Here is a 25054-nt window from a genome sequence, read left to right as displayed (position 1 = left end):
TATTTCGATTAAAATGATGTTTCTAACACATAATATATATATATATATATATATATATATATATCATAATATATATTATCATAGCATGATTTTAGTTTGGGTTGATATAATCCATAAAAATCAGAATTTTTAACTTAATTGATATAAAAGATATAATAAAAAATACTTAATGAAAAACTACAAATAATAATAATAATAATAATAATAATAATAATAATAATAATTTTTGATATTATTTACCTTATATAAAATAGAATCATATCAAAGATATGATATGATAGTCTCATAAATTGGTCATACTTTTGTTATTAATTACCTTATATAAAACAGAATCATATCAGGGATATGATATGATTATCGATCTCACAAATTAGTGATATTTTTGTTATTAATTACCTTATATAAAATAGAATCATATCAAAGATATGATATGATAATCTCACAAATTGGTGATAATATTGTCTTTAAATCTTAACTGATATAAAATATTAATTAGCTGATATTACTTGTATTAACTTATGTACAGAGTATATACAAGTACAAAATATTTTTATTTCATTTCCTCTCCTCTCCTCTCCTATTTCCCCCTTTTCCTCTCTTTCTAGCAGATTCACAAAATCATATCAGCCAAGAGCCCAAGATTAGCCAAGATTTCTTTCTCTCTCTTCTAATCCTATAACCACCAACACAACCACCACAACACCACCACACTCTCTCTCCTTCCTACCGTAGCCCCCATGCACCACCAACACAACCATGCACCACCATTCTCTCTTCTTCTTGCCGCAGCCATGTCGAAGCCCAGCACAACCAAGCAAATCAGCAACAATTCGCACCCAAGCGGAGTGCCCAACCACGAAAATAGCAGCGATTTGCACTCGCCTCCACCACCAGCGAACGCCTCCACCACTGGGGAATGTCTCATCTCCTCCACCATAACCTTGCATAATTATGATTGTTTTATGCAATTATGAATTTTTTATTTTGATTTTAATTGGAAAAAAAAGGAGGAGCAGAGGAGAGAGAAAGAGAAGGGAAGAAAAGAAGGATAGAGAAAGAGAAGGGAAAAGAAAACGGCTTGTCGCACAAAACACTTAGGTGCGGGTGCTCGCACCCAATAATTTGTGAATTATAAATTCTACAAGTGTATAAGACATTTAGCCTAAATGTTGATTGGACATTACATGAATATTGTAGCTTTTTTTTTAGCATGACTATATGTTATTTCAGTGAGTTTTTTTTTTTGTGTAGATGGCTAACACACACCAAAACACTGATCGAGTAACCCATTACCGACCAAGTAATCCTTGACCGATCGAGTAACCCTTAACCGACCTAGTAGCCCCTTACAAAGTAACCCATGACCTTCCAAATAACCTCAGCTCTGAAAAAGTTACCCCTGTTCGACTAATTAACCCCTGAATAAGTAACTCCGGCCACACGATGTAAGTCATCATGTGATCAGCCACATACTACGGGCCTGTTCTCTTCCGTTGAAATTCAGTTCAGTTCAATTCAATTCAATTCAGTTCAGTTCAGTTCAGCTCAGTTCAGCTCTTAATTTACGTCTAATGATATTGCTAATGATATAAAGCCAAATTTCATTATTTTAAGCTCTTATTACAACGACAACAACAACAAAAACAACAATAATAATAATATTAACAATAATAATAATAATAATAATAATAATAATAATAATAATAATAATAATAATAATAATAATAATAATAATAATAATAATAATAATAATAATAATAATAATAATAATAATAATAATAATAATAATAATAATAATAATTGAAATAATAATAATAATAATAATAATAATAATAATAATAATAATAATAATAATAATAATAATAATAATAATCAATAAGTAATAAATAATAATAATAATAATAATAATAATAATAATCAATAAATAATAATAATAATAATAATAATAATAATAATAATAATAATTGAAATAATAATACTAATAATAATCATCAATAAATAATAATAATAATCATCAATAAATAATAACAATAATAATAATAATAATAATAAATAAATAAATAAATAATAATAATAATAATCAATAATTAATAATAATAATAATAATAATAATAATAATATGTACATTTGTATATACACATATGTATATTAATAAATAATCAATAAATAATCAAAGATCACTAATCCGTAGTTAAAAATCACTAATTAATAAGTTCAGTTCAGTTCAGCTCAGTTCAGTTCAGTTAAGCTCAGTTCAGTCAATCGGAACAGGCCCGCTCTGGTCCAATTTACTCGCAACAAAGGAATATTTTATGTCTCACAAATAATACCCCTTTGTTGCGAGTAAATTGGACCGGAAGAAGTATAAAACTTAGTGATGCTTTGCCAATTATTAGATTGTACTGCAATACGATCTTATTAATCTACGCTAAACTGAATAAAGAATTATATATATATATATATATATATATATATATATATATATATATATATATATATATATATATATTATAATTTAAAAAAAAATAAATGAATTCAACATTTTTTTAAGAAAAGTAAACTTAAATTTTTAGGAACCTTTTAAACATCAATCATAATTCACAATTTTTCATACGTGGAGGGGTTACTTATTTTGGAGTTACTTAGCTTATTCAGGAGGTTAGGGCCTGTTCTCATTGACTGAGCTAAACTGAACTAAACTGAACTGAATAGAGCTGAACTGAACTGAATATTTTGTAAGAGAAGGAAATTAGGAGCTGAACTGAACTTGACTTATTAGAGCTAAACTAAACTGAACTTATTAGAGCTAAACTGAAATGAACTGAAAATAATCGTATCAGAATAGGGCATTACTCAGTCGGTTAGAGTTACTCGGTCATGAGTTATTTATTCAGAGGTTATTCGATCGGTTAGGGGTTACTCGGTCGGTTAGTGGTAACTCGGTCAATCAAGAATTACTTGGTTAGGGGTTACTCTCACACTGAAAACGCGTTAACTGACTAATAAGTAAGCTTTGACCAACTGAGTAACCCCTAAGGGCCTGTTCTGATACAATTATTTTCAGTTCAGTTCAGCTCCTAATTTCCTTCTCTTATAAAATATTCATTTCAGTTCAGTTCGTTCAGCTCTAATAAGTTCAGTTTAGTTCAGCCTAGTTCAGTCAATGAGAACAGACCCTAATAAATGAAGTTCATTATAACGTACGAACGTTAGTTGTTATACACTTCATTATAATGCAGGAACATTAGTTCAGTTCAGCTCTAATCAGTTCAATTCAGCATAGTTTTAAACTATCGTATATAAATATATATACACATTTCATTATAATGTAGGAACGTTAGTTGTTCTACATACTCCATTTGTTTTGATTTAGAACTAAATGAAGTGTATGTACTACATGACATTAGCTTGTTAATTCAAAGGATCTTTTTCCTCAATAATATTCTCATAATGAGTTATTGTAAATCCATCATCCCATGAGACAATACTAATACAAGAATAGGTAGAATTTGCTATATATACTTGGGTGTACCGTATATTCGGGGTCATTTGCTCATTTAATCAACAAATAACCAAATACGTAATAATATTTTTACTCATTTGTTGATTGAATGAGTAAATGATCCCGGATGTGCGGTACACCTAGGTATATATAATGAACTTTCAAGAGTAGGAAATCACCAATAATTTAGTCGTTGGTTTAGGCTACGTGGAGATTAGAGATCAGAATACCTGTCCTAGGAGCTGAACAACACCCCAGCTGCTCAACTTTTGTACACATCTATGTAGTAAAATGTGAAGCTTAATTGCTACTTTAATTATAGCTTAATTATTTTCATCATATCATATCATATAGTTTAATTAGAGATTCTTCTGATTGTATTCTTATGCTACTTCACAAATAGCCAGATGGAAGCGGCAACAACGTCCAACGTTATCCATCCAAACTAATCTTGTTAAAAAGTCCGAACTTTTGACTCGTAATTTGTACGTACAAATCAATCGAGATTATTCTTAAATCCGAGTATGTAACAACATGTAACACTAGGAGCGCGCCCGACATAATTAAAATTAACCTCTCATAATTTTTGTCTAATAAACTCAATCATTTATAGTTTTATGTTACAACATTTAAATTCATGATCCTACAAAGTTTATGTTTTATTTACATGAAAACTATCGCAATTTTCAAATCTTCTCTCCCGCCATAATTCAATTCAAGCTTCCAGTATAAATTGAATCTTCATGTATTGATGTGGAGAATGAAGAATCACACTCAAATTCAAGGTCTTCAAAATCCCAAAACTCTTGATCATGATCTTGGGCTTCTTTCTCTGGCATTTCCCACCTTTCTTCATCTATCTCCCCTCCCATCAACATCTCAAGTACCTATTAATAATAATTGATAAGTAATAATATCAGCCAATGACGTGCTCGGGTAGTAAAAATAACCGACACATCATCTAGAAATCTAATAATTAAGATTAAGAGTCTGTTTTCATTGACTGAACTGAGCTGAAGTGAAATGAATATTTTATAAGAGAAGGAAATTAGGAGCTGAACTGAACTGAAAATAAATGTATGAAAATAAACCCTAAGTTTTGCTAGATGTACTTGTACAATTATATTGTTCGTCTATGCTTGTTAAATTATATCTTCATTTTAGATAATGTCAAATAATCGTCAAATATTTACAAGCAATAGCATGTGTAGCTATTAAGAAGAGGCGAACTATTTAAGAAACATTTCCAATGCAAATTATGCAATAATAATTGGGGTCTACTATGTAGAAGAAAACAAACATGAATATATCATAATATCAAATCAAATAAATTATATAAAAATAGCCCCACAAAAAAGTAGTAATTAATTAATTAATAAGCTAGCTAGCAGAATTAGACAATCTAACAATAATAAAATAAAGTCACATATGATTAGACTAATCATAATCTAGTAACACTTGGGAGGTTGCACAAAATGTAAAACATTGCTCGTGTCAAATTTTTTTAGGTTAGGTAGAAGTAGAACATCAGTTGCCTAATTAATTTTTGCTTGAACAACTCTAAATTAAAATCATAGGCCACCAAACCATCTGGTAAGAATTTTTTTTTGCACTAATTATAATTAGTCATTCACTAGTACACCAAAAATTCACTTATATTCTTTCAAACTCAATTCCTACAAGACAAGTATCCCTCTAATTTGCATCTTATATACAAGTATGTTTTCTACAATATATATGACTGTTACTATATTTTATCTACATATTATTTGTATGAGCACCGGTTTTCAGGAAAAGTGATGAGTCGAAAACTCAAAACTCTAATAAGAGGTTATTTGTATGAACACTGATATTAAAGAAAAGGGATGAGTCGAAATATATGTAAATAAGGGATTATACAAATCACTTATTTACTTCTTTAGGACAGTGTAAACAAGCTAATTAAGGGAGTATAACACGGGACCAAATTAATTTTGTACTTTCTAAAATTTTAATGAACTAGCCAGCATAGTTTAGCATTAATTTTTAGATAACGCGTAAATGTATCATGAGATGGTATCGTACGAAGCTTTTTCGTTACGCAATTACCTCACTCATGGTAGGGCGCCAATTAGTTGATGAACGTATGCAAATAGAAGCGGCAAAAGCCATTCGTCTTAATTCAATTTCATTATAGGCATCTTCAAGTCTTGGGTCAACCAATTTCTCAATCTCCCCTCGTTTTAGGAAAGGTTTAGCCTGTCATAATCATACATTTGACATTAATTAGATAAACAACAAAGATTAAAGATTATATTATGTAATCACTATCTATATATTCCAAGAAGCTTAAACCCACAAGAAACCCTAAACATTAGTCAAACACAATGAAGTTATAATAAATGTGTAAAAATACAAACTTTTATTTTTCTAGATGACATAAACATGTAACAGCATAATAATATATTAAGAATGGCAATATATATTTTTTTTCTTACCCAACTTCGTAAGCTTTGATGAGAGGCATCAACTGGTTTTTTCCCGGAAATTAGTTCTAGAAGGAAGACTCCAAATGCAAAAACATCTGTTTTTTCATCAACAATCCCATGGGAGAAATATTCAGGTGCCAAATATCTGCATAATTAAGCCCGAAATGAATCATTAGCATACTAATTGAGTCGATGACAAACCAAAGTTGATTAAAAGGGCCTAACACGACATGTATACCCTACTGAACCAACACTTTTCATTAGTCAATCAGGTCAACTACAGGGGGTCTGATACAAGAGTTCGTGTCAATGTAACGTTATTGATTGAATGGATAGGAAAGAAAATATGTACCCGACCGTTCCTTCAATTGGGGCAATTGAGTGATGACTCCATTGGGTTGGAAGCCATTTGGCAAGGCCAAAATCAGAAATCTGTACTTAACCCCATGATGTAATGTTGTTAGTAAACATATCATCTTTTTTGTCAATGAAATATAGGGAACATAACAATAATTATACCAAGTACATAATTGTAAGGTGTACCTGTGGTTCAAAATCTTCACTTAACAAAATGTTTGTGGCCTTGATATCTCTATGAATAATTCTTCTTTGGCACCCTTTGTGCAAGTAATGTAACCCTTTGGCTGTTCCAATTGCTATCTTGTGCCTCACTTCCCACTCCATCGGTGGATTACTTTGATCTACATTATTCGGCCAAATTCGAGTTTAACATAATGTCAAAATACTAACACGAGAAACAAAAAAATCTAAAATGAGTTTCTCAAAAAGATAACATTCTTAACTCGACTTTAACTTTTTTATTGACGAAATAATTAATGGCTAAGATTAAACCATCTGATGACTTTTCTTTTCCCTAGATTCATTTTCATTTTCACAAAAAAGGTTTTAGATTCACTAACTATTTGCAAACGATAATGAAATATGTCGACTTGAACTAGTAATGCGACAACTAAATTCAGACAGGTGCCGTGACTTACCATGAAGAACAGAAGCAACAGAGCCTCTAGGAGAGAAGGGGAAAAGAAGATAAAGACCATTATCAATACAACACCCTAAAAGAGAAGAAACATTTGGATGAAAAACATGTCCAATTGTTCCAATCTCTGTTAAAAACTCTCTCTCTCTCTTCTCCTCATTGGTTGCTCTTGTTAGCTTCTTCACTGCTACCATTTCTCCATTTTTTAACTCTCCTTTGTATACCTCTGAATACCCTCCTTTTCCCACCAAATTATCTGTTCACCCACCAAAAAAAAAAAATTCAATAATATTCACAAATTACAACAACAAAAAAGAAAAACATACCCTTTACTCCGTTCGGAATCCGTTGTCACGTTACCAGTTCAAATTACAATATCAACGTGACTATTAATCCCGAACATCCGGGTTTTTAAACTAACCTGAGGAGAAGCCATTGGTAGCAGCAAAGATTTCCTCAAAGGGGTAACATTTCCAAGTGGGTTTCTTAGGAAAAAGATGTGGTTCAATAAACTCAATCTCATTACTTTTATGCTTATTATTATTAATAATAATATTATTATTATCTTCTTCAATTCCAGAATCTTCTAAGCTGCTACTGCTGCTTGTACTACGCCTTCCAATAGAAAACAACCTCTTCAAACTTCCAGATCGAATGTACTTCATTTTTCTGTTTTTTCTTTCTCTCCTGTTTTTTTAAACAAAATTCCTCTGTTTTTTTAAAAATTATTTTTTGGAATTTCTGAAAATGTAAGGATTTAAGGGAACAGCATTATATGAAGAACATCAGTACAATGAAATAAATAGCTGTTTTTTAATTTTTTGGGTGTGAAATTTTGGTTTAGAAGAGAGAGAGAGAAAGAAAGAAGAGGTGAATGGAGTAATTGAGATATGAAGAAATGTGAAGTTGGTAATGTTTAGTTGGTGTTTTTAAATGCAGGAGAGAAAGAGGGAGAATAAAAGGAGAAGTAGGAGGAACTATTCATGTCCAACAAAGGGGTTTGTGTGTCTCGTCTATAAAATTAATGCCGTTTTCATTTATCCATATAAAGTAGTAACATGTACCAGTGTAATAGCTAATAGGTACAGTATTGTACAACGTTACGAGTAGTGATAAATCAATCTTTAAGACGTCTCGTAGTAAGTGGAGTACGCTTATATTACTCCGCCTCTTTCATGGTTGGATTTCTCTTAATTCCATAGTATTATTGTAGTAGTGTAATAATGAGCTTTGTTGATAGGGTAAATTAGATAAAAGTAATTGAGGTGAATATTAACTCGCAAAAAGAGGTGGTTATTGGGTTAATTTAGGTGAATTCGAGCCAAATTGGTGTTAATCAGTTGTTACAAAACAAGTATAATACATGTGAGTCGCCTCATGAGCCAATTTACAGGTTGATCTATGCTTGGAATACGGTTTCAATATAGTAGATAATAATTTGGTAGTTCAACTATCATCAAATGCAAATAATTGAACCACTTTTTAATCATCGTAAAGTTACTCTATCAATTGACGACATTTTATAAGTTTATTTTTTGTGCATTCACCTAGTCATTTTCCTAAATAATGAAAGTATAGGCAATAAGGCCAATAACACTAGCCATATAGATTTAGTAATTGATACAATAACCCTAATTCTCCCTTTATGAAAGGGTAAAGAGAGAGAAAGACAACACATTAATCTGGAAAAAAATTAAATGATTGAAGGGGACTTTGCTTTAAGGAGCTGGCAGTGGACCATCTTATGTACATTAGAGCTCCAAGGTCAGGCGCTCCAACTGAAATGAATTAATACAAACCTTTTTTGTTTATTTTTTAGAGTTGTTTTAGTAGTTGGTTTATGTCTTGTTCCCTAGTGTTTTTACAACGTTTTGGACGATTGTTATTATTAGTAAACAAACAAACCAACTGAATAGTTGTTACGTTTTTATAGAGTTGAAAGTTGGAGCAGTAGTTTGGAGTTTTCGGGTTGTGTTTCGGAGATTTTATTGATTGTGATTCATTCATATTATAAACGAGTGAGACGTCGCGTTATTAAGAAAATATCGTTCTCAACAATGTTTTACTTGTGCCTTTTCAAGTTTTACCGTTGTTGGGTTTAATTGTTTCATATTGTACTTAAATTGAGTGTCTTTCCGTAATTGTGTTTTACTGATGTTTTAGAAATAAAGCCATAATTAAGTAAACTAGATATAAAAGAATAATGCTTAAATAAAAAGTTTTATCAGATCCCATGCTTATTACATACATATATTATGTGTCTTTAAAATTAAAAAGTGAAAGTTGTTAGTAGCATGCATGCCTAAGGATTTTTGGGGAAAGGAAGGGGAGTTGTTAGTGTCGGCATAATACTATTGATTAGTGTTTTAATTATAGGTTTGATATGTAGTATTTGCTTACAAGTTTATTCTCTTTTACAATTGATGCTTTAGGTTGAAAATTTCTTCATAGTGAACTAAATAGCTAATTAAATTAATGAGGTAATAAATTATATAATGAATCTTTAATTATGGATGTGATGTGAATATGTGATGACAGTAGAAAACGGGCAAATTGTCAATTATATATCTAAAATCAAAGTTAATATAATTAAAAACAGTAAATTAAACATGTTCATTGCATGGTAGATGATGTACAAGTATACAACCATGCATGAAATCAAAGATACATGTCGTGATCTTTACCGACTAATTAACAATTGGATTATTGACAAATTGAAATCAATATATATTTTGTCATTATGAAGGGGTGGAAATTTTGAATTTCTAATAAATAATCCTTATATAAGATGCATTAATAGTAGCATTATTATAATAAGTCATTGTCAATTAAAAGATAATTATCCTAAAATGATGAATTGGTGCCATATAGCATTCAAATGAAAGATTCATAAATAGTGATGTAATTAATTACTTTGCCAATAGGTGAGAAACTATTAAAAATCATAATAGTTTTTATAATGATAATCTTGTTTTACCAATATCATAATTAAGATATATAGTGAACTATCGTCATAGTTGCAACTTGAAGCAAATATGTGCATGTATTGACAAGATTGCTAATGTATGAAAACTATGTTAATATAAACAATATATTTTGCGCCCGCCAGTTTAGATATTCGAACAATATATTTTGCGCCCGCCAGTTTAGATATTCGATCTATATACATAATATGCATGAGTTATGTTGTATTATTTTCCAAACTTATATAACCTATTTCACGTGATGAGTTGATGAGTTTTTTTTTTTTCCTTTTCTTTTCAATGAGCGAATAAACTTATTTCTTCTTAATATTGTATATTGCATTTCTAACACTACACTTTATCATGCATTACACTATGTAAGAGAGTAACCATGATAGCTCGCTGATTAGATAGAAGGGAGCCTTTAATTCAAATAAACTATACAACCATTTAATAGCTAGAATATCACATGAATTGCAAGGAGCCAAGTAAAAGAAGAATAGCTTGATCTTGATAAAAGAACCTATCATTAAAGAGCTTTCCATGTCTCAATTAAATTGACAACGAACTTTAAAATCGATTTTGATGCAAGCTTTGACCTAGCTATATGAATCCTTGACCTTGAACGAGTAGCTCATTTCCTTTGGGCAGTTTTGTAATTTAACATCCATGCATTTTGCATCAATGTTAATAAGTTAGAGTAATTTTATTTACTAGCTATTGTTTATTTTTTACTATTGTTATTTTCTTACCTATTGTGTTAATATAAACATCAAAAGACTCAAAAGGAGTGGAGCGTGAGCTACGTGACGAGAGTCTCAAAACAGTGTAATGTTTTGCTTTAATTGCTAAAATTAGACTTAAAATATGTTTAATTCATGATTTGATGTTTTTAATACGAAGTTAAGGTCTTATGATGATAAGGATTAAGGATGTCATTCTTTATATAGCTTGTAGGGCTCATGAGCTTATCACGCTTCCGTAACAAGCCTTTTTACTAATCGCGGGCTCATTGGGAGTCGTAACTACTTAGAGCATGTTTGGTACGTAGGAGTGTTTTTTTTAATAAGTAACGGATTCAATCAAACTATTATTACCATTATCAAGTGTTTGGTTAAAGGCTTGGGTAATACGGAGTAATAATTATGGTTTCCAACTTTCTATAGATTTGTTACTTCTTTAATTAAAACCTAAAGTAACAATTATCCTTACTCTCCTCAAACAAAAATAAACGGATGAAGATACTAGGTTTTAGTTGTTATTTTCCATGGTTTAACTAAATAAATGAAAAGATAAGAATTAGAAGATTCATCTATTTCCTCTTATTTGTTTTCTTTTTGCTTCATTTCCATGGTTCATATCAAACATTCCCTTATTTCCTTTGTTATTACTACATCTACATGTTTTAATTTTTGATATATAATACTCCCCCGTCCCTAAATGGTGTGCATGTTTTTAATATTTTACAAAACTTAAAAAAGTGAAAAAAGTATAAAAACACGTGTGAATTACATTGAGAATAGTTACAAAGAGTTATTTTGTTATAGAAAAATTGTCAAGAATAAAACAATTTTCAACGGTTTTCCAAAAATAAAACGACCTTTTTATTATTCTAAAATAAAACGACATTTGACATAAATCTGCTCAAAATAGAGGCGTCGGTGTAGGTGGCCAAAGTGGGTGGTATGGGGTCTTCAAGGTGTCCAAAAATAGAGAAAGAAACTTGAAGAGGTGGTCATGTGGTAATTCCATGATGGCTCTTATGGCATGTTCTCATTGACTGAACTCAGTTGAAATGTAATGAATATTTTATAGGAAAAGGAAATTAGGAATTGAAGTGAACTGAACATAAACGTATGAGAACAGCTGAAGTGCTGAATAGACCCTTATTACCTTCGTTATTTAAAACAAAAAACATCATTGCAAATCATTTCTAATTTTCTCCTTTCCTCAAATGAACCAAACGTCCAAACGGCCCTAAAAAGCCCACCAAAAATCTCCTTGTTGTATTTCAATTTTCAACTCTTTTTCACCTCACTCTACTCTCAACCTTCTCTTTACAAAAACCATCAATGGGCGACCGTGGCCGAGATGAAAGAGACCGCGACCGCGACCGTGACCACCGCGACCGCGGCCGCGATGAGAGGGACCGAGACCGCGACCACCGCGATCGTGACCGTGACCGTCGGAGAGATGTAGACGACCGAGACCGCCACCGAGACCGACGCTCCCGCCAAGCCCGCTCGCGCTCACGCTCACCAGACCGGCGCCGCCGCTCCCGGTCACAATCCGAAGCACGGTCCCGTTCCAGGTCCCGCTCCGTCGACCGCTCCCGCCGTCACCACCACCACTCACGGAGGAGAGAGAATGACGACTACGATGACACCGACCGCAATGTCGTCTCCGAATTCGTCGAAGGAATTGCTAAGGAGCAGAAGAAGAAGAAATCGGAACGAAGAGAGGATAGAGAGAAGAGTCAGAACAATGATAATGGTGGTATTAATGGTGAAGAAGGTGGGGAAGATGATGAAATTGAGATGATGAAGAAATTAGGGATTCCGGTAGGGTTTGATAGTACGAAAGGGAAGCCTGTTCCTGGTGCTGATGTTAGCGGTGTTCGTGCTGTTACGAAGCGTCAGCCTCGACAGTATATGAATCGTAGAGGTGGATTCAATCGTCCTTTGCCTGCTGAGCGCAATCGCTAGGGTTTCTTCACTTCCCAAGGTTAGGGTTTACAATTGATTTTGTTGAATTTGTAATTTTATTTTGTTTAGTTATGTTTTTGCTTTGAATTTGTTTTGATTGCACTATGAATTTTGTGAATATATGATTATTGAGTAAGACATTATTGTGTAGTGAAAATCTTTGTCATCGGATTACTAGATTTGGCCTATGTATTGAATTTACGTGTATTCGAATCATGGATGGAAAATTTGTCCAGGAAACCTGGTTTGGGAATGTGGGAGTGAGTTGTTATGTAATTTCTTTGTTTTTTTTGGAGAATAATTGCATATATAGTGAAGAAACTTGATTTGAAAGTCAAATAAATTTACCAATAATGCTAGTTAAATGAGGCAGAGGCACCATGGAGTAATAGGATTCTGAGCGTGCATAGCCATATACCGTCTCATATTCTGTTTGTTGGACCTTAATAACCTATAGGTGGGTGCTTTGGACAAATCACTACTTACCTAGGCTGCATCTTAGTTGTACAAAATGAAGTAATCTGTATAATGTCTGGCTTAAGAGTTGCCTCTTCGCTGCTGGTTAAAAATAGGGGCAAATGTCCCAAAAACTTCTAGGTGTTACATGTATTTGGATTATGCAAAAGCTAATGTGTGGTTTAACAATTTTAACGCAAATTCATTGGGGCTTCAGCATCAAGGTTCAGTACACATGCTCACCTTGCATGTTGTGCCTTAATTATAAGCCATAAATCGTGTGTTGCACCTTGCATGTGCATTAAGTTCAAAACATAGGTATGGGCTCTCTTTTAGAAGTGAGGTTTTTCTGTAAGTATGCTGATTTTAGCTATTGAATTGGACTTATCTCATCGTGCTTTATTATGGGTTCATTTTTTGGAGAAATAGTGTCAGAAGTTTCTTCAATTCTCATACTAGTACTAAAGTGACACTCCTTTTGTTATCTTAATGCTCTTAATAAGCTTGTCATTCATCCTCTTCCTAAGCATTTTTTAAATCGTGAGGAATCCATGAAATTCTGTAAGTTAGGTGTACATTGCATCCGTTTTTCTTGACACTTAGCGTTTCCGTTTTTGGTTCTCCTTATCTAGTGTGGACTTTGTAACAAAGGATTTTCTAGCATATTATTGTCTGTATTAGCATGTCAATTTGAGAAGTTAATAATGGCTTAGATGAGAATTTGGTATCAAATTTGCAGATTTTTTAAGATGGATAAAAATAAGGCCAACATTATTAGACATAGTATGATTGCAACATCTGTGTTGGTGAGATATAAAAGATTGAAAGAAGAGGCTTAGGTGGTTATAGGGTGTAATGAAGAAGGCTTTTAAATGCTGAGTAGCTGAGGTGAGCAAGTGTAAGGTAACAAGTTGTTACAAGAGATTAAGAAACTCCTACTACAAAATAATTTGGGATGGAGGAAGTGTAAGAAATTTGGCATGAGTGGGATCATCCTCATTGATGGATGTCCTTTTTCCTTTTGGTGTATGTCTTGGATTGCCTGATTATGAGGAGTATTGTAGATTGTGTCGGTGATTTAAAACTAAGTGGAGGGAGGTAGTTAATTTCTCAGTTTTCGATTCGGATATTTCTTTCTTTTCAATGACCCCAGAGAAGTTTAGGGATGCTTTTTTTAGTCTCTCCTTTCTATTAACTCTTGACTTGAATATAGTGGTTGTAAAATTTTAGGCGGGCATTGGTCAATGCTGATGTTTGTACTTTAGATTGTTGTGCTGAGGTGTATTCCCTTTTTGTTTTGGAGGAAAAATGGAACAAGTGCTTGGTGGGTCCTTTTCGAGATTCTATCATAATTGGGTGAAGGGGTTTAGTCTTCATCAGAGGGTTGTATATGCTTACCAAACTATATTCGCCAAGTATTCTTCTGCTGCTATTTTCTTCCATGTAAAGTCTTTGTGAGCATGGCTGAGAAGTTAATAAAACTCAGTGAGAAATTTTTAGCGGTGGTTTGGCACATGTTTAGAGACTATAGAAGAGATAGGTGGGTCGGGATTCATTGTGGCTATAGAAGAAGGGGCTCCCGGTTTATGGAATTTTGTGTTTGGTAATAAAAATAGCCATGGTGTTTTTCTATGTAGCATAACTACTTGTTTCTTGTAATGGACTAGCCTAGGGGGAAGGGGCACTCATGGTAAAGCAAATTAGTTTGTCATGACTAGCTTGGACAAGGCTACCAATTGGTTAGAGGTTTGAGAAGAAAGGAAGTGAGAAAAGCTATATACAGATCTCTTCATGAGAAAATAAGAACATTTTTGTGAGTTTTGTTTACTTTGATTATCTTGTAGTGGGAGAGACTACAAATGGTCTAGGATTGTAAGCCACCGTTTGATGATTTATTCACATTTAACTACTATCAACTATCAAACTTTTCCCAAATTTTCTTCTTCTTCCCATTTGATTTGTTTCTGATTTAGTCTATAACATTCTTGTAGCCTAATGAGTAGGACCAGAGTTGGTTATAATTAGTGGGATGCGTTTTCCGGAACTTGTGGCTTTGACACTAGCATGTAAGTTTACCTCGCAAGTGTCTCATTCTCCCTTCTCCTGTGTTTTGGTGGATAAAATCAGTTACTTTGCTTTAGGAAGCTACTCTTTTTCTGTTTCCTTTAGCTATCCTTTTTATCTTCCTTTGATTCTTAATCCTCTTATTGCATCTTTTATGGCGCTAGAAGGCAAGATTTATATATGGAACTTTCAATGGTGGTCTCGAGGGATACCAACAAAATGCACTGTCTAAGATATGTGACTTCTGCATTTTGTGGAAATTTGTTTATTGACTAATTCTTTTGCTTCTGCGATATCAGACAACTTAGGCAATGCAAGTTTAATCAGTTTTTCCTTCCGCATGAGCTGCCTTCTTAGCCTGGCATCTCTATCTATATCATGTACTTATCACTTCCTTTTTCAGTGTGAGAAGGCGACACTGATTCATAGTATATCCTTATAAAATAGAGGAAATAAAGTATGGAACTTGCATTATACTTGGCTGTTTAAAGTCTCATTATTTTATGGGTTGCCTAAGACTTCGTAGAGTTTGATGGGTGTATATTCATGTGCTATTGTTGGAAAATCTTTTGTTGCATAGTATATTCTAATACAATAGAGAAAACTAGGGAGCTCACACTATGTTTGGCTGTTCAATGTTCTTAAGTCTCTTTTTTTATGGGATGCTTAAGACTTTGTAGAGTTTCAATCAATCAATCAATCAATCAAAGCCTTAATCCCAAAAGTGGGGTCGGCTAACATGAACCAAATTTGATTATTCCGTGTAGTCATCAACATAAATCTTTCTCCTCCATCCCTTACGATCCAAAACTTCATCCTCACGTAAATCCATGCACTTCATATCCTTCCTCACTCCTTCCAACCAAGTCATCTTTGGTCTCCCTCTTCCTCGTTTAATCCCTCCATGGTCCCACTCTTCCACTCTTCGCACCGGTGCACCCTCGGGTCTCCGTCTTACATGTCCAAACCAACGCAGACGATTTTCCCTTAATTTATCTACAATGCCCGCCACACCTACTTTCTTGCGAATAACCTCATTTCTGATTCTATCTCTTAAAGTGTTTCCACACATCCACCTTAACATGCGCATTTCCGTAACCTCCATCTTTTTAATATGCTCTTTCTTAGAAGCCCAACATTCTGTACCATAGAGCAACACTGGTCTTATGGCAGTCCTGTAGAATTTTCCCTTCAACTTTAAGGGAATGCTGCGGTCGCATAGCACTCCCGTGGCCGCTCTCCATTTAAGCCACCCTGACTTAATCCTGTGGGTCACGTCTTGATCAATGTCACCATTCTTCTGGATGATCGACCCTAGGTACTTAAAACATTCACTCATGGTCAAATCCTTTCCATCCAAACTCACCACTTCATTGCTTGTCCCCCTCTGAGTGCCAAAACGACATACCAAATATTCAGTCTTACTCCGACTTAGCTTAAACCCTCTAGATTCCAACCTTTGCCTCCATTGCTCCAACTTGACATTAACCCCATCCTTAGTCTTATCCACCAAAACGATATCATCTGCGAACAGCATACACCATGGAACCTCATCTTGAATTGGTCTAGTTAATTCGTCTAGAACCGTTGCAAAAAGAAATGGGTGTATATTCATGTGCTACTGCTGGAAAATCTTTTGTTGCATAGTATATTCTTATTAAATAAGAGGAAACTAGGGAGCTCAAACTATGTATTTGGCTGTGGAATGTTCTAAAGTCTCATTATATAATGGGATGCCTAAGACTTTGTAGAGTTAGATGGGTGTATATTCATGTTCTATTGCAAGGAAATCTTTTTTTGCATAGTATATTCTTATAAAATAGAGGAAATTAGGGAGCTCGCACTATATTTGGCTGTTTTATGTTCTAAAGTCTCATTAGCTTATCTATTGAATTTCTGAAATTTATAATAACTTTTCGATTTTTCTAAATTCATTTTATGAAATTCCACACTATTAATCCGGCAAATTTAATCACACTTCCATTTTGTTACCTTTAAGGATTGAACCATCCCATGTGGTATCTTCATCTTTTGGCAAGTTAAAACACTTTGCCTCAAATTCTGCCACCAACAAAAGATCTTCATGTCCTTATACAAGTTATCCCCTCCATGATGCATTGAATAAGGAGAACTATGAGCTTCTTCCATCAATCTTTGTTTGATGTCTCCACGAAGTTGTGGAACACCCTATCTTCCCTTAAAGCGAATACTTGGGTGTACTGGGTAAGTGAATTAAGGCTAAAAGGATAATCCACGGTTCTTTAGTCATAAAATTCATATTTCTTTGCCTTTTTATATCCATGGCATGCCAAATGATGTCTGTAATAAAATCACGCACAAGTATAGCATCTGTTTGAACTAATCTTTAATCATAGAAGTTTTCCATCATCATCTGTGATAACATAAACTATTAAGTAAACATATACTATGAGAATATTCCAATTTCCACAGGATTAAATCTAAATCTCATCATCAATGGAATTAAAATTCCATAAATACACAAAATACATCAACCTATACTTAGACTAATGCACATAATTTATTTTTAAAAAACCAAATAATTTCAAATCATTTTAGTGATGAGTTTTTGGATTTATTCTTATGGAAATTGGAATTTTCTCATTGTATATTTTACTTAATAGTTTATGTTAAGAAGACATTTATATGATGAAAGACTAGTTGAGATAGATGTTATACTTGTGTGTGATTTTATTACAAATATTATTTTGCATGCCATGGATATAAAAGGCAAAAGAAATATAAAATTTATGACTGAAGAACCGTGGACCATCCTTTAAGCCTTAATTTAGTTACCTAATACACCGAAGTATTCGATTTAAGGCAAGATGATGTGCTCCACGACATCGTGTAGACATCAAATAGAGATTGGCAATCCATCCCGGAGGGGATAAGTTGTATAAGGACATGAAAAAACCTTTGGTGCCCGAATATGAAGAAAAAAGTGGCACAATTTGTGGCAAAGTGTTTAACTTGCCAAAATATGAAGATAGAACACCAAAGACCACAGGGGAAGTTTCAATCCTTAGAGGTGTCGAAATAAAAGTGGGATTCAATTTCCATGGATTTTGCTAGATGAGTTGTGTTTGGAATTTCAAAAAAGGAATTTGGTGGTATCAGGAGAGATGAAATGTAGAAAGTATTAGTAGAATTTAGGAGTAGGATAAAGAGTGAGGAATAATGTGTTGGTGTTTGTGGTTTTTTTTTGAAGCCATAGGTGGAGTTATGGAGTACGGTAGAGGAGATATAAAATTGGTTTAGATGGGCGAGTTGGGGATTTTGTATTGTGGTTCTGAAGAGATAAAATAGAAGAAGATGAAGCATTTCTTTATTTATTTTTATTGAAATTTTCTCCATTGGAGCTCTACAAGATGCTGTGAAGAAGATTATGAGTTTAGGAGAAAGAAAGGGGAAGGTGGGATTCTGCAAAAAAAAACAGGAGAAAGATTGAGGAGAACTCTGGAGGTGGTGGTGTGGTATTATACCCCAAGGTGAAGGTGTGATGTGGTGGTGTGGACTACGGTAGAGGAGAAGAGAGTAATTTGGTTTTAAGAGATGGTGGAGAAGGCATAGGGGAAAGAAAGGTGGATTGTGGGTAGGTGTAGGAGATGATCAGGAAAATCGTGCTTTTGAGGGTGGGTCACTTTTGTGTTGTTTCTCTTTTTTCTCATTAGATACTTCACTTGCATAGATTTTCAAAAAGGAGGGTGTATGATTCCACTTGCATTGGTTTTAAGAAAGGAGGGAGTGTTTGCTAACAACTTTAACTGTTAGTAACTTTACACGTTTATACTCTCGGATTATATATTCAGGAACTAAAGGTTCTGCCCCTTGAAAAGAAAAAGAAATTAAAGTTTCTTAGAGTAAGTGTAGACCAAACAAAGCCCCTTTCACAGTGTGTTTATGTAATAGCTATTGGAGAAACTGTACAACCCTTTTGAATAAAGCTTTTTTAGATTGTGGGAAAAAAGGTGGATCCCTCTATTCTTGCATTTGATATATTTCTATCTCCTACAGCTTTTGGTCTAGAGCCTATGTTTGTTTGTTTGTTTGTTTTTTCAAAATAGTTTGTGTGCCTGTGTCGATCTATGGCTTTAAGTTTCTCTTAATGGAAATTCGTGTATTAAAAACTTGAGGAATGGAAGAGGAATGGTGGCACGTGAAAATGTATGTGATAGTGCTACAGTCTATACATGTCAATTGCTGGATGTGATTGTACCTAATGGTGCAGTGATGCGCAATATATTACATTTAAAGAAACTTGAATATAATTTGTTCTAGAAATCGTGTTGGACTGGAGGCTGACTGAGACTTCACCTAGTATAATCTCTACAAGCATACTTCCATATGCAATGCAGTTACGAAGGTGGTACATTTAAATAAGAAAAAGTCATATTTGCTGCGGGTAGGGGGGTAAACCCAAATAATTTTTTAAACTTGTGCACCTTGTGTCATTCATACTCCATGGAAGTATATGCTCAAGGGACGATTCTTTTTTCATAGGATTGAAGGATTGTGGAATAGAGGTCGTGGAACATTTTTTTATATAGGAAATGGGGTTTCTGGAAGTTAAACAACCAGAACTGTCTTTGTACTCATGCTAGTTTAAGCTGGAGCGGTGTATCTTTGACTGTTGATGCCAGTATGCTTTGTCTTCTTATTTCTTTCCAGTTATTAGGGACATGTTATCTTTAATCATTAAATAGTACAACTACTAAACTAGAAGCTGATGCGATTCTTGTTTATTATATTAGTAATTTGTGACGCTTCTGCGTTCCTGAAATTGTCTGTTTGATACAGAATTTGCAGTTACATTCTGACTGAATGAAGCCTATGTAGCTTGTTTTGTGCATTTGGTAGAGTTTAAATATTTTGAAGATTGCAACTGCACAATGAACGAACTTTCAAAAACTTGCAAGGTAAACAGTCTTCTGAAGGGTTGATAACATAAACTTTGTGAAAAATTATTTACTTCCAAGTGGATTGTTTTGTTGTGAAGTTGTATGCTGGTTCTTAAGTGAATGATTATAATTGTTGTGTTCATTGCCCATTTTGTTTGCGCTAATTGTCCATTAATTAACTATGGAGATGTCTTTTTAGGATGATTTTTTTTTTAATTTTTATATATATATATTTATGGGACGGGCAGGGGATTTGGAACAGTTGCAAGTTAAATAGAGCCTGTCCTTGTTTCAACATATCCCTCCATCCCAAAATAATTGTCTGCCTTTCTATTTTAGCTTGTTCTTTCCTCGTTTCTTTACAAAATTACATATGAATCAATTATCATTCCTTGCAATTTACGACCGCTTATCAAACGTGAGTATGCTGAATTGCTGAGTGATGAAATTATCAGCAATTAAAAAGGTAGTCATGGGTAGTCCTTGTTTCTTAAATGATGTTGAAAAAGGTTTTGGTGTTGAAAGGTCTTTTCATCTAGCAAGTAATGTTGGAGAAAGTAGTTGGGCTTGGGCCACAATTAATTTGTGATACAAAAAAGAGTGTAATGAGTCTATTAATTATATATCGATATTGATTACACTTTAATATTGTTAAAAGTCAACACATCATCATTTAGATGAAAAAAAGTCTTTGATAAGGTTTAGGAGGATTTTATGTACGACGTGATAATCCTTGATCGATCTTGTTGATGTGTGAAACTTCTTATTCCAGGTTCTTGAAACGTGTTTATCTTTGGAGATTATTGACTTCAGCAACTAGTAGCAAAAGCCAGGATCAGATGGAAATTTACCAAAACTGTTGTAATTCATTCGTTAGATACCAAGAGAAATCATCATCAAGGATTCAAGGGACTGGAGTTCTTGAATATGTTGTGACAATAGAAGTTAATGCTGCTGTAAATTTCAGCCTTGTTGCTTGATCATGCAGCGCCCCAACACTCAGCTCGATCTATAACCCGTATATGTCATTTAATCCCTATTGAAGTAGTTGGTTCAAGAAAACCCCTCATTCAGTAACATTGTTTTGTTAGTTTAGTCGGCTGAAATGATCCGGCCGTATCCAAATATGCTAATGACAATATTAACTAGAAGAGAATTTTGTTTTCCAGTCATTTGTGTTAAAAGGATCATCTCAACCAAAAACTTAAGTTGATGGTTGAGACCAATTAATATGTTTAATTCTCTATTAGTTTGCGGTTTTGCACTAGGGCTACGGCAAACAATGAGCAAAGACCCTTCACCTTTATTCGATTTATGTGGTTATCACTATGAAGGTTACTTTGAGAACAATTGTATAACCAAGATAAGTCTGGGGATAAGATTGTATGATACAGAAACTTTTGCTCAATTAATGTAACCTTTAAAATGTGATTAAAATGACAAGTAATTTCTTATACAGTTACACATTTTAGTGGGTATACAATTTGGTGAGACTGTCAATTAAACAAAATGTTAGCCTGTTGGCAACAAGAACATAATGATGGGTTTAAATCTGCTCAGATATTTCTAATTTAATCAAAAAAATCAAAATGATTATTCGATGCTAATATAATCTAGGCATGAGCGAGTTGACGTAGAGAGCTCAATAATCATGCGTTGGAACTCGAATGATAATACCCATGCATGTGAAAGTTACGTATATGGACTCATTGCGTCGAACCATTTTTAAAAGTCAATAATAAATCATCTACCATAAAACTAGGTGTAGCTTTATTCAATAACTTCAACCTAAATTATCCTTAGCTTAATACCACATATTGGCATCTACATATAATGGATGACTTTTCCTTAGTAATAAGTTTATTACGATATGGTTTCAAAAAAAAAAAAAAGAAAGTTATGACCATATAAAACATACTTCGTATGTCATTTTTATGTGCTTTCTTGTCTAGATCAATTTTGAAATGACAACTTGAGCCTAATGGAATGTGTTATGTTTATGAACTTATTAGACCAATTCTAATTGTGTCTTGTCATACTTTTCCGATAAAAATGTGGCCAAATTATTTAACCCATAAGCCATAACTTGATGCACATAGTAAAAATAATTTTCGTGTTAGGTGGTACACCTTATGCTTTCCTTATTGCATGGCAAGATGCATAGTGTGAGAGACCTGAGAGTGAGAGTAATCAAGCATTAAGAAGTAGAGTGGCTTTCATGTAGGATAATGCATTAATGATGTAGCAAATAAGCTTTTAATCTGATTTTTAAAGTGATACTAATTTTAAAATATATGATAAAATAACTACATAGAATATTAATCCCATTTTTATTTTTCCCTTCAGACTTTATACATCATTTTTTTTTAATTGTTATCTTTTATAATCAACCATGAACCGACTTTTAGGCCTAAAATCTACCAACTTACTACGTATCATCTTTTCCGCATAGACTATAAGAACTTTTAGAAGGGGACAAACTTTCATGGTTTACCCAATTATATAAAATTTGATCTGGTTAACAGTTAAAAATTCACTAATTAGACAGCCCATTCGGTGCATTTGATTACTCTTTTGTCTATATCTCAAGAAAAGATTTCCATACCTTCTAAACTAAACACCTTATTAGGTGTGATTGGTTGTATATATATTCTTTCTTTAACATACTCGGTTGTAATTTAACATACAACCTATGTATATTTGGGTGTATTTTAGGAAAAATTAATATACTCGGTTGTAATCTTTTGTAAATTTACCATGTAATTTAAATATTGTATTGCATGTATAACAGATGTAAAACTTTAATTTATATAATGTATTCGAGACATTCGAGTGTATAATTGACATGTTGAAAAAAAAATTAAAATGATGTTGTCCGTCCTTCCCCCACAACACCATTATGAATGGAGTATAATTTATTGACGTATAAAAATGGGAAGAATTGGGTGCTTTGAATGGAGAGCATCTTAGCATCATGTGATTGGAGGGGTGTGTCATGTTTCGTTGGGTAGTTACATGTTATCGGTGAATCCGTGAATATAAATGCGAAAGAACCTGATTCATAGCTCTCTTCAACTCAAAACGATAAAAAGGGAAACTAAAAAATATTTTCCCCTTTCCAAAAAAACAAAACATGTATTTCTTTTGTTTTGTTTTTTTTTTTTTTTTTGTTTTTTTTTTTTTACAAATTCTTTTGTTTTTTATACTTATAATTGTTTGACTTTTATATTATTTATTTACTTTATTTTGATTAATATTGATGATTTATAGTTAACAAAAAATATAGTCACGTGGCATTGAGTTAGATTCGTCTCAATTTGTACTATTTTTACATCAAATGTTTATAATTTTATACTCATATATTGGTACTTCGTAATTAAAAACATTAACAATAGCACTAAAGACACGATTTATGATTTTTTGTTTTGTGCGAAATATTAATAGATGATCAAAGGTTTTTTTAAGTATATATATTGACAACAACAATTTATATCAGAGAATTAATTAAACAATTTTACAAAATCTTTTGAGGAGCTAATTTTACAACATTATATTTGATACAAGTAATGTGGAGTATTTAATTTCGCAAATTATATAAGTATTTGATCAAAGTTAATACATAGTACGACATTCGTTTCTAAAAATTTATAATAAAATAATTTTTATCTCTTAGAAATAATACTCCTTTATTATGAATAATACGGAGTAAAAAATAGGGAAAATATATTCGAGTTTTAAAAAAGTGTTAAACCAAGTAAGAAAATGTTCCTTCTATCAAGTATATTCAATTGACAAGTGGAAATTGACAAGTGGAACTTGTTTAAGAGAATGGCAAACGTTGATTGGGAGTATTTATATACTGTTGACCCAAATCCTAAGCAAGCTACATGTGACTACATTTTTTCATTAATGGTGGTAAATCTCATGTCGAAAGTTGTAACTTCTCAAGTTTCATGGTTATAACAATAGATAACTTGACTAATTCAACCAATTCTTATGCATGTGGTTATTTTGTTGCACCTAATTTTCATGGGAACTCAAAATTTCTAGGAAACCAAAAAAATGCATAGTTAAAGAATATGGAATTCTCACATAATGTAGGAATCACCATCTCCATTAGGTCATTCATAATTCATAAGAATTACAATTTCTCTAGTCCCAGTCAAACACATTAAAACCTTGTCAGTTATTACTTGGTTTGATTGGTTTCAATTTCGATTTCAACTAATTTCATATCTCATTCTTAATATTTTGATCGGATATCTGATTGTGTTCACCTCTACGACTCTACATAAGATATAAATCATACAGTTATACAAATAAAAGAATCTCGTTTAAGGCCTGTTCTCTTCGGATTATTTTCAATTCAACTTTAATAAGTTCAGTTCAGTTCAGTTTTTAATTTCTTTCTCTCATAAAATATTTAGTTTAGATCAGCTCAGTTCAGTCAATCAGAACAGACTTTACTGAAAGCATTACTAGCATGAAAAAAGGAAGGTTTATATTAATAATGGGAATTAGCTATTCTTGGATTTTGTATAAAGTCCCTATCTCCACCTGCCCATTAAGACATTGGAAAGAACAAAAGAATAGAGCACAGCTATTTGTTTCCCTTCCAATGAAGAACCTACCAACCACTTTTTCCACACAACAACTAGTGCATACTATTAAATATTTATTCCATGATTTTATATTACATGATCAACTAATAATATTATTGCAACTAATTAAGGCAATACTTGGCATGGTAAGCAACTATGGAATATAATTTATACTCATATAACATAAGTAACCATCATTCATTCTTTTTTAAGGGGATCATACAAAGCTTACTTTTCTCACCAAATCAAAAAAATTAAAATAAAATATAATTAATGAAATAAAAATAAAAGCTTTATTTATTTATTTACTTTGATGTCTCTCTTGTGGACTTGTGGTAGTTATTTGTGGGGTATGTAGTTGGAATGACAAAAATGCCCC

At 32.8% G+C, this 25054-nt stretch overlaps 2 protein-coding genes across 3 annotated transcripts; one reads left to right on the top strand and one right to left on the bottom strand.

Annotated features, from left to right (window-relative positions):
* Positions 1-4062: 4062 nt before the first annotated feature.
* Positions 4063-7964, bottom strand: LOC145634174 (putative receptor-like serine/threonine-protein kinase At5g57670). The gene is made up of 7 exons (XM_081685589.1): positions 7389-7964; positions 6969-7223; positions 6514-6671; positions 6323-6402; positions 5980-6115; positions 5591-5740; positions 4063-4389 (listed from the first exon to the last, which is right to left on the bottom strand). Exons 1-7 carry the CDS (start codon positions 7630-7632, stop codon positions 4213-4215), a joined length of 1200 nt encoding a protein of 399 aa, XP_081541715.1. The 5' UTR covers positions 7633-7964; the 3' UTR covers positions 4063-4212.
* A 3979-nt stretch (positions 7965-11943) lies between these two features.
* Positions 11944-21328, top strand: LOC145634173 (uncharacterized). 2 transcript variants are annotated; one of them, XM_081685588.1, is made up of 2 exons: positions 11944-12654; positions 19974-20115. In XM_081685588.1, exon 1 carries the CDS (start codon positions 12003-12005, stop codon positions 12633-12635), a length of 633 nt encoding a protein of 210 aa, XP_081541714.1. In that variant the 5' UTR covers positions 11944-12002; the 3' UTR covers positions 12636-12654; positions 19974-20115. The 2 variants fall into 2 exon arrangements, with proteins under 2 accessions (XP_081541714.1, XP_081541713.1); XM_081685587.1 differs by lacking the exon at positions 19974-20115 and adding an exon at positions 20847-21328 and having other exon boundaries at positions 11950-12654.
* The last annotated feature ends 3726 nt before the right edge of the window (positions 21329-25054 follow it).

Source organism: Chenopodium album, chromosome 6, assembly GCF_948465745.1.
Source record: "Chenopodium album chromosome 6, dcCheAlbu1.1, whole genome shotgun sequence".
Lineage (NCBI taxonomy): Eukaryota > Viridiplantae > Streptophyta > Magnoliopsida > Caryophyllales > Amaranthaceae > Chenopodium > Chenopodium album.
Note: the sequence above shows the minus strand (reverse complement) of the source record. Positions and strands in the feature narration are given on the sequence as shown.

What these genes read in the sequence shown, in the direction of transcription:
- LOC145634174 (XM_081685589.1), bottom strand. Translation starts at nt 7,632, where the DNA reads ATGAAGTACATTCGATCTGGAAGTTTGAAGAGGTTGTTTTCTATTGGA. An exon ending in GTGAAGATTTTGAACCACAG is followed by an intron (nt 6,403 to 6,513) that starts GTACACCTTACA and finishes GGTTAAGTACAG; the next exon opens with ATTTCTGATTTTGGCCTTGC. An exon ending in GGCGCCCTACCATGAGTGAG is followed by an intron (nt 4,390 to 5,590) that starts GTAATTGCGTAA and finishes TATTATTAATAG; the next exon opens with GTACTTGAGATGTTGATGGG.
- LOC145634173 (XM_081685587.1), top strand. Translation starts at nt 12,003, where the DNA reads ATGGGCGACCGTGGCCGAGATGAAAGAGACCGCGACCGCGACCGTGAC.